Below are 10,954 nucleotides of genomic sequence, written 5' to 3' on the forward strand. Positions count from 1 at the left end.
CTCTTGAAAGAGCAAATGGCTCTCCATTTCTAACATTACTGTACAAGTTGGACAGTTATGAAATTGCATTCAACCTTAAACTCATAACACCTTTTTAAGAAGCTTATAAATGTATTAATTTACCAGGAAAAATAGGAAGCATGATAAAAAAAAAAGATCACCTAACTTCTTTTCAGTGAGAACAGGCAGCAGGTGTCCTCTGCTAAACAAAAAAAGATGAAAATGTAAAGATGTAAATACAAAACAGTTTAGCAACAGACATATTTCTATCAGGAACAGATATTCTATACATCACATACTGTAAGAGAACATGTTTAGTATAAGGACACCCCAACAATGTGATCTGCATGAGAAAAACCTCAAAATGCTTTTAATTAGTGAATGACTTCAATTTTTTGATGCAATTGGCCGTGTTGAAAACATCTGTTCTCATTGCCAGTGTTTTAATCATATTTATTTAAATTAATTAATTCATTAATTGTATAATATCTAAAATGCTTAAGTTCCCGTTCTCATTTTAAACATTCTTGCAGTTTCTTTCTTTATAAGTCAGTAACAGAAGTGCTCTAACCGGCCTAAATATTTTTTTCCAGTCCCCTGGCTAGCAGCAATCTGTATATTTTTTTCTGGTTTGCTGCCTCATTGAGATATACATGCGTTTATCTCCGAACAAAGTGCTATCACAGAAAAGTCTTTTGCAACATCTCCAACATGCTGTTACAGGAGTGGTTAAGGATAAGAGTTGGTGTTGCTGTCCCTCTCCACTTTAAGGGCTAAGTAAGCAGTTGCATACTGATTCTGTCAAGCCAACAACTAGATACACAATCAGATGGTTCTTTGTCAGAGATTTTCATTGACTGTTATTGAGAGGAGAGTCACAAGCACAAAAAGTGAAAGCAAGCAGCCGGGGCAACCATGATGTTGGTTATGTTTGTGTAAAGACTATCTATGAATGACAGGATTAGGGCGAGTTAAGCAGATTACTACGAGCAGACCACCCCACCCCTAAGACAGACACACACACACACACACACACTTATAAACACATAGATAGGGAAAGTGTAAAGAAAGAGAAAGAAAAAGACAGAAAGTCAAATCAGAGTTGTTCACACTTTTTAAAATGACCATAATGCTCTTCACATAGTCTATATCTAGAAGTCATTAGACTCATTTTGATGTAATCACTTGTGACCCTGATGGTGCACTCCGAGATATGCTTTATGAATCTACTGTGACACTGTTTTTCTCAGTCTGGCACACAAGGTCGTGAAAAACGCACATTTGAATATGCAGTCATTCACCTGTCAAAAATCCTAATTTCTTTTCAGTGCACTGAGAACGCCGTTTAAAGGAGGACATGACAATCACTAATTGCGATTAGATACGCCCCCGTTCGCCACGTTTAGACCGAGATTTAGGGCTCCCATATGGTCCCGAGCTACCGTGGGAATGTTCATAATTAAACCTAAAATATGGGTGTCTGCTGGCGGTGACCACAACACGGCACGCTGTTAAGGTCAAGATGTCATCGCGCACGTTCTCAAAGGGGTACAGTTGTGATTCCCCAGACCACGAGGGAAACTCGCACGCATGTCCCCTCCAAAACAGAGCGCACGATTTCCCTTTTTCATCTTTTCTTTTTGCGGAGAATTGTTTTCAATATTACAACGTTTTTTTCCCCATAAAGCTCTAACATATATGTAGGTTAAAATCTAAACTACATCACATCACTGTACCCGTTAAACTGACTCAAGGCTAATAACCTTTAGATTTGCACATGACATGTAGGCTAAATAAAAAAAAAGTTACCCAATATAGTAAATATACAAATTATGTTACATATACAAATAAAGTAAATGTTGCCTATACCCCCAACTCCCAAGAGAACACGTTTCTATGTAAATATAAGAAACGTTCATTTAGATTATGTTTTACATTAGGAAAAATAGAAAAGAAAAAATGGGTCACACTTAGTCTGGGTCCCATTCTCATTATTAACTATATGAATTTTGCCTCAAACTCCTAATTAGGCTATTAATAGTTAGGTAGTTGTTAAGTTTATGTATTGGGTATGATTAAGGGATTTCAAATATGTTCATGCAGAATAAGGCATTAATATGTGCTTTATACGTATAGGCTACTAATAAACAGCCAATATAGTAATATGCATAAGCAACTTAATATAGAGAGAACTGGATCCCCCTAAGCTAAAGTGTTACCGAAAACAGTGCACTCGAAAAGAAGTGATCACATTTACCATATAGTTAGTATAGACTAGGCTAGTAGTAAACATAGCACATGCCACATGTTGATTCATAATTAAAAAATATATATAGCCTATATATATCCTCCAATTTTCACGCGTGGCGAGAGAGCGATGAGAATCAGTATTCGGGCTCGAGGGAGAACAGATCTCTTGCTTGCAGTCGTTCTACCAACGCAACAGGTGCACGCGCGCGATGGAAGGATCCGGGAAGGCACGACAGAAAGTAAGTTCGTTGCAAAAAAAGGTGATTATGTTTCTGAGGATTATTTAATTAGGATACTTTAAACGATTTACTTCAGTCTGGGTGCACTATAGGTCACTGAACTCCCAGAGGATGGAAATGTGTTCCTAATCATTGTCAAACGTTTGATTCGGTCATTTAAACAGCCTCGCTGATGCTAATCAATTCCTACAGAGAGCACCATTAGCCTCTCAGAGTGTCTCTCTCACCGTGTGTGAAATATCACTTCATTCGTCCCCGTGACGTCATGCGAGAGCAGGAGTTGAAGCAGAAGGCAGGGAAAAGCTAAGTGGTCAAAGGAAGTTGGGCTCTCCTCCCACCCTCCCTCTCTCCCGCCCTCCTACTCTAATACATCTCATACATATTAGCAAACCTTTAATCTGACGGTACACATCACAAAGTCACTCACCAAGACTCTGGGCTGAGACGCATTTCCCAACGCATGCTGTAGCCTACTTTTTTAAGCTGGTGTTGAGCAGTAAGTACAGTGCTGGCTTATGCGGTTCACTAACTTTCCTTGTCGCTGAGAGACCAGGGACCGGCTTGGGCATATTGTCTGTGCGTCTGCATCCATCGCATCAATCAACAGTCAGACCAAATCTGGATTCTATTTGCTGAGAAACAAGAGGAGCGACTTGGACACACTCAAAGAAAACTACAACAGAAAGCAGAGGACCAGTTGTCCACCGCAAATCGGATGTTTAATTTATGCTTGTCATTTAATCCAAGTCAAAAGTGCTAAGACTCCCCTGGGCCTGAAAAGTGTAACTTTTCAACGCAGTTTTCTTGGAGCAGAGGTCTTCAATATGAGCAAGCCTGCTGGTTCAACAAGTGGTTGTCTGGATATTTTAAATGTCAAATCCAGTGAGTAGATTGTTTTTCTTTGTTGTTAGTAATAGCGTGATAGCGAATCAGAAACGTAATCTCTTTTGTTTACGAAATAAGTGAATTTAAAATGGTTGTATATGTTTATGGATTTAGGTGACAAAAATCAAGTTAACTCCACAGAGCTGTCAAAAGCAAATCGATATGTTTACATGCTGTCAAATTGTTGCCTACGTCTAATAGCCTACCGAGACCGGGAATGCCTAAAATCGAAGCAGTCTACATAATAGTATTTTTACATATTAGATATAGCCTAAACGTGTAAGAAAATAAATAAACTGCCCGGTAAAGGTTAGATACGTTTGCGTTTATTGATGCTGTTACACTGCTGAGTCCTGACAGCCTTGTTTCCCCATAATAAGTGTGAATAGGCTGCTGGAAAATGGAACTAAAATTGTAAAAGCATGTACAATAGGCTACATTTTAAAATATAGTTTGGTTCTATAAGGTAGCTAAACTGTGCAAAACGCGTCATCAAAGCAGATCTGAGTTAGCTTATTAGGGGGCTCTTTAGACTCTTCAATTCATTTCAAGGAAACAAGAATGCAAGTGTTCTGAAATAGATTTCATGACAATTTATTCTTTTACATTTCCTATGTGGATTTTCAAAATTGTCTGCCTGGAAGCATTTTTTGAAATATGAAATATTCAGATGTGATTTGAGAAATACGCGTGTGGTGATAAAAAAAAATTGTGCGCCTCTATTTGACTTTAAAGATTAGACTTAAATGAAAAGGTGTTAAATGTTTTGACGTGTTAAGTATATCTTCTAAATGATCCAAGAAAATTATTGAAGTGTAAAGCAAAAAATAAGGTAAACCAATCACATTTTTTCCCTAATGCTCATGCTCACTATAATTAGTGATGATTTATAAATAACAGACCTGCGTTAAAAACACAGTTTTTAAATCTAGCTTATATTTTAGTCTAAATTAGCAAATGTACTTTAGGAAGAGTGAACACATGAAATAATTTCGTTGAGACCTTAACTTTTCATTCATTATTTTGAATGCCTAGCCCCAAAAAAAACTTTTTGACGACGCTTTTCACGCATTTCGAATAATTTTCAGATGATATTTACAATACACAATAATATTATAAAAAATGTATATATTTTGCTTTATAGGGGTCAAATCGGGGCACTTGCACTGTTTGGGTGGTCGAAGGCCCATTAAGTGCAGAGTTTCTCACAACTGCACGTAATCCAATGCAGCAGGTCCCAGGGTAGATGCTGATTACAGTAATGAAATATGCCATATGTCTTTAAACAATTACAGCTCACAATGCAACAGACCGAGACCCCCACAGAGGAAAGTTAAAGACGTGTTTCATTCTCTAAAAACAAATCCGCCTTCAATTCATGAGTTTCTTAACGTACCGTTGAGTGTTGTCAAATTATGCGAAGATTGCATTTAATCTGGATGGGGGAACAGTAAATGGCTTTATGACTTCCTCGAAATAAGAGCTGTCTGCTTTGATGAGTTTAATTATCATACCACATAAAAAGAAAATCGCAGGAGACACTGGAAACACAAATAAATAAATAAATAAATAATAATAATAGAGAAACTCTAAATGCAAATTAAAAAACAGGCGTTCTTCGAGCGCTTCATCTGAAAAATAAATAAATAAATTATTATTGGTGCACCACGGAGCAATTTAAAAGTTCCAAAACGACTCCGAGACAAAAGCAACAAGTTGCCTCAATCACAAGAGAGGCTGTTTTTTTCAGCCATGCAAGATGCTAAAGAAATATTAAATTAATCTACATTGTTGTCAATACGAGAATTTCCCACTGTTCTGATTTTTTTATATAGCCCTACACACCAGCAAATCTTCAGTCACTTTTCCGTCAAAACTGATCACCAAGCCTGTAGCAAAACGCCATTATAATTTCCGAAAGGTCCTGTACGAGGAACATCTGGCATGCATGCACAGAATAGAAATCTGTTTTTCCATTAAAATTCAGCATCGTTTTTTTCTTTCCTTTTCTTGTTTTAAAAAGTCAGAGTGCATGAAGTCGTTTTCCTTATCCTTCGTTACTGGTCTATATCCGAATTCCCATGCTACCCTTTTTGACGGGTCACTGGAAAATCAATGAGCAGGTGGACATATGTCAGTGTAATTACATAGCCGTTTCTCTAAACGACTCCCCCATATACATGCAAATATCCCTCTATTGACAGACTTAAATACAGAAGAAAATTTTTTTTGCACACACAAGAAAAATCACAATTTTCATTTACTCCAAGTTCATTTGCATACACTTCATTTGAGTCTCTGAAACGCGCTGGTGCGTATTATTCTCCTCTCCCGTGTCACTCCTTAATCCGCGAGCCTATAGACGGCGCGAAGAAAGCAGTTGTCGAGCTTCATTATGAATCGGGGTTGGCAGCTTGTCGAGACCAGGCCAGTCAGACGAGGCTCAATGGGGAAATCATTAAGTTAACACTCTCCCTAATGTCGCCATTGTGCGCGTCTACTGAACATTGTTTTATGCGACCTGAGATATGACGCTTCCCACCAATGCGCCCAGGGTTTGCACATTCCTATGGTCTGACTCATTAAACGTGTGTCCTTTAACGCAATATTTAGCACGATTGTTTGTGAAGTTTTCAGGATTTGGGAATTGTGCGAAATTATGCAATGACCCTCAGGGAAATGTCTGTAGGCCTATAAAAAAAACAGGCGCAAAGTTGAGGTTCGTCTCGCGCATAATTTCTCTTTTGCGCCCTTATCAAAGAAAATAAACGTTCTATCGTTTTAAACAAAAATGATGGGATTTTTTTAGGTGACACTTGTTTATCTAGGCTAAATTTAACAAAGTGACAGAGATAGCCTAATAAAAGTAGGCTGTAGCCAACTTTCATCTCATTGCTCTTTCTGTTCGCGACAGTCTATGGGTAGCGCCAGGTGAAAATATGATCTCGGCCTAACTTGAAATCGTAAACTTAATACCAATCTTTGCGTTTATATTAATAACTATTAAGCATTAGCCTATTAAAAAAAACTATTAGCCCCTCCCCACACAAAATATTATAGGCCTACCATTATCTACAAAAACTTAAGAAAATCTAACTTTACCAAATATATGTCAATATTCTTAAATAGACATAAAATCTGCAACTGGGTTGCTGCATTTCGTCGTTTTTTCCATTAAGTAGGCTAACTGCTATTTTCTGTCTTTGGTAGGTCGGATTCTGGACATTCCATGTAAAGTGTGTGGAGACCGAAGTTCTGGAAAGCACTACGGGGTTTATGCGTGTGATGGCTGCTCGGGATTTTTCAAGAGGAGCATAAGGAGAAACAGAACGTATGTCTGCAAATCTGGCACACAGGTGAGCTATAGCTAATCAATTACAGCGAGGTGTTTGAACCATAACAGCGTCGGCTAATTTGATCTAAGCAAGCGCGTCTAAGGACTAGATTACACATCCAGTGATTTTCATAATTGAAAGATTATCCCAGAAGTGAGCCCCCTCCCGCGCCTTTGAGGGCCCTTTGCCCCGTCTAGTGTAACAGGTGTAATCCAATCTAACGCACCGGCGGGACTGGGTGGATTTGGAGAGCGGTAGGCGGGAATGAGACTATTGGCCGTGCGGCGGGGGAGCGAGTCAATAGCCGTCATTACCATTCCCACATACCTGTGGAGATCACTGGAGCATAAAGCAGAAGAGGCTGTTTGTGTGCCATTACTGCTAAACGAAACCTACTGTATTTCCTTATTCTTTCGTCCTCTTTTCCCTCAGGGCGGCTGTCCAGTAGACAAGACACACAGAAATCAGTGTCGCGCCTGTCGCTTGAAAAAGTGTCTAGAAGTTAATATGAATAAAGATGGTAAGTGTTAGTAGACACATCCGTTCTTTTCAAGAGTTAACAACAGAAAATGGTTTTATGTTGCCTGTAATCCCCTTTGATAGATGCAGAAAAATTAAGACAGTTTTTTTTGTTCATACGGTAAAAAAGTAAAAAAACAGATTACTTTTGTCTTTACCTGCCACCTAGGCTAGTTGACTAATACACTTGTATAAGTTAAATGTTTTAAGTGTCAGTGATTTGGTTTTCCGGATCTATAAAATCTAATTAAAAGGATATCTGAAAAAAATACCACTGATTTAAAATTTTATTATAAAATATTATTATATCGGGCTATATTATAGGCTATTATTATTATCAAAGTGGATTCTAGCCAACATGCTAATAACCAGTTTGTCATGTGACCAGAAAAAAAGACTCCTATAGACCCTCATGTACCTCAGTCTTTGAAAAAAAGAAAGAAAAATCGGAATCAAAAATCTAATTTTTCCCAAAAGTGGAGTATAGCCTAACACGAATATACAATATATTTATATTCATGCAAATTTGTAGAAAAGTCAGCACAACGATTAGTTACTCTAGTGTCTTCATTGTGCAAGTAAATTAATTGTGTGCCTTTAACTTGATTGTTACCCTAAAGCTATACATTAAATCAATATTTATTGTAGAAATAATCGATTTTCAAAAAATACAACAAGAATAGCCTACATAGGCTATTACTTGCCACATATTTCCAAACTAGCTGTAGCTTTTTAAACTATTTCTACTTTTTATCCTATAAGAATGCTTTATCATCATGTCACTTATGAATACAGCAGTGCAGCACGAGAGAGGACCGAGAACGTCAACCATTCGAAAGCAGGTGGCACTGTATTTCCGAGGCCATAAAGAGGTGAACGGTTCGTCGACCCATTTTCCATCCACGTCTATCCCGGGGCCGCCGTTTTTCACTACAGTCACGCAGTTGGAGCCTCACAATCTGGAGTTAAACACGGTCACAAGCACACCGGAACGGCAGGCCATTGTAGGACTCGCCCAACCCACGCCGAAGGTAAACGCAGTTTAATCAACGAATTATCAATTTAATTAAAACATTTGAACTTTTAAATGAATGCCTATAGCCCCGCTTATTTCATATGCTCATGTAATAACTTTTCAGTATCCTCACGAAGTTAGTGGCACTCCCATGTACCTGTATGAAGTGGCGACAGAGTCAGTGTGCGAATCAGCAGCGCGCCTGCTCTTCATGAGCATTAAATGGGCCAAGAGTGTTCCGGCCTTCTCCACACTCCCTCTACCTGACCAGGTAAACAAGTGTTTTAATAATGGAATGTATCATTTTCATGTCACCAAACCAAATGCTAGGTTTTTTTTTTTAAATGTATAAGCATTAGTGAACACTCTTACCTTTTTTGTTGTTGCAGTTGATCCTGTTAGAAGACGCATGGAGGGAGCTGTTCGTGTTGGGCATCGCGCAGTGGGCTATTCCAGTGGACTCCAGCACTCTCCTAGCTGTTTCGGGTAGGCCATACAACATGTAGCCTGGAGGAGATTCGTCATGCCCCTAATGCTAAATTGTGCTTGGTTAACAAGTTTGAAATACTTTCTACAATTGCCATTTCTATTTTTACTTTTGCTTGTAAAGTCATATCCATACTTTACTTATCCAAGTGTAAGATTTTATCACGTTTTCTCGCGAATTAGGAATGAATACAGAGAACACAGATTCCCAGAGGCTAAACAAAATAATCTCCGAGATCCAGGCGCTGCAGGAAGTCGTGACGCGTTTCAGACAGCTCAGACTGGACGCGACGGAGTTTGCGTGCCTCAAGTGCATCGTCACCTTCAAAGCAGGTATAGTAAAAAAACAACAACTCAAGAATCACACTTCAAGCGAACATACAGCGCTGGCTGGGGAGATTACTTACAAATTGTTGTCAGTTACTGATTCCAAATTACATGACAAAAATTGTAGTTAGCATCTAATGTTGCCTAATCCATCACATTTAAAGTAATCTGACTACTTTTTGATTACTTTTAGATTACGTTTGACTTAACTCGTTTGTCACATTGATTTGAATAGGATAATCTTGTACCATATTGATATAAACATACAAAGAGAGACAAAATATATCCCATTCTTTGTTAACATGAAGTGCATTGAATAGGCTACTACATGTCAGCGTTTCCCAGGCTGGGGTTTGTGATTGAACTGCGGGGGTTTTGTGTGTTTAATGAAAAGCTATTAATTAAATAATAAACATTTAAAATTTAAATAAATACAATTTATCAGTTCGATACATCATAAACCGTGAACTTTATTATTATTGGGGGGGGGGGGGGGGGGGGGGTTGGGGGGCACATCAAATGCTGTGTTGGTCTCAGTTTTCAGTGGGTACTTGACTAGTGACTTGCTCTACTGGCCAAACAGTATAAAATGAGCTAAACAAACATGCCGTCTCTTTTCTTTCTTGTACAGTTCCAACACACAGTGGTTCGGAACTGAGGAGCTTTCGTAACGCTAGTGCCATTGCAGCCCTTCAGGACGAAGCCCAGCTGACTCTAAACAGCTACATCCACACCAGGTACAGCAAATACTTTCTGAAACATGGGGAAATCTTTTAAAGCGCATACAATGATTTTTATCCAAGAACAGTGGTGAATTTAGAACTTTTCTGATTTCTATTTACATTAAACTCTATTCCTATTTCAAGGATTTCAACCGAATGGTTACGTTTCAGGTACCCCACTCAGCCGTGCCGCTTTGGGAAACTGCTGTTGCTCTTGCCTGCTCTACGTTCAGTTGGTCCATCCACCATTGAAGAGGTGTTCTTCAAAAAGACCATCGGGAACGTGCCCATCACACGACTGCTTTCAGACATGTACAAATCCAGTGATATATGAGCTACTGAGAGACAGAGAAAAGAAACAAAATGTATCTTTGACCTTGGCATTCACATGGACGCTGTGGATGATACCAGATGCCCTAATGTGATTCTTCACGCACTTGTTTGGAGAATAAAGCTCTACCAATGTCAAGATGTTGTTACACAGGGAAAGTTTAAAACAAACAAACGGACTGCATCTCTAAAAGTTGAGCTTAGAAACAAAAATGAACGTTTAACCAGTAATTTTCTAATTGATTTAATCTATTTAAGGTTGTTTATGGAAGTAACTTAACAAGCTTAATCTGTTCTTGTTCTATCAAGATTTAAATACAAAATTATCTTAGTTTGTAGTCATATTTGAACGGAGTGTCTGTTATGTACAATCATTCATTTCAAAATGGGATGTTTTATTGTGTCCAATTGACCAACTACCTTTATGACCAATGTTGTTTTGATTTCAGCATCACTATTAGTCATGTCCACGAGAACTTTTGAAGGAAACCAAAAATACAACAAAAACAAAAGAAACCATGAGGTATGTTGCAGGGAAGTAAGTCGCTGTCCCTTTGACATAGTGCTGAAAACCAAAGGCCCATGAGTCAGAACTGAAGAGCAAGTTCATTCCTGTCCTGCCTTCCAGCAGAAGCTCCAACTTTAATCAAAAACACTTGAACCGGCTAATCGGTTTTACTTGAAATGCATGCTTTAAGGTTGGAATTAAACTTAGCGGGAAGGCAGCAGGACTGAGCATTACTGACCTGATGAAATACATAATTACCTATTGAGGTAAATGGGAGGCCACAGCACCCACAGCTTGTGACCTTAATGTAAGACTAGGGTTCACATGCAGGGCATTTA

The 10,954-nt window shown here is 38.6% G+C and overlaps 1 protein-coding gene across 1 annotated transcript; it reads left to right on the plus strand.

The window, feature by feature from the left end:
* Positions 1–3,053: 3,053 nt before the first annotated feature.
* nr2e1 (nuclear receptor subfamily 2, group E, member 1) lies at positions 3,054–10,249 on the plus strand. Its single transcript, XM_077220103.1, has 9 exons — positions 3,054–3,371; positions 6,585–6,730; positions 7,142–7,229; positions 8,024–8,259; positions 8,368–8,514; positions 8,633–8,729; positions 8,913–9,062; positions 9,688–9,793; positions 9,950–10,249. Exons 1-9 carry the CDS (start codon positions 3,314–3,316, stop codon positions 10,110–10,112), a joined length of 1,191 nt encoding a protein of 396 aa, XP_077076218.1. The 5' UTR covers positions 3,054–3,313; the 3' UTR covers positions 10,113–10,249.
* The last annotated feature ends 705 nt before the right edge of the window (positions 10,250–10,954 follow it).

Source organism: Siphateles boraxobius, unplaced genomic scaffold, assembly GCF_051911475.1.
Source record: "Siphateles boraxobius isolate OS27281-9 unplaced genomic scaffold, OSU_SipBor_1 8, whole genome shotgun sequence".
Taxonomy (NCBI): Eukaryota; Metazoa; Chordata; class Actinopteri; order Cypriniformes; family Leuciscidae; genus Siphateles; species Siphateles boraxobius.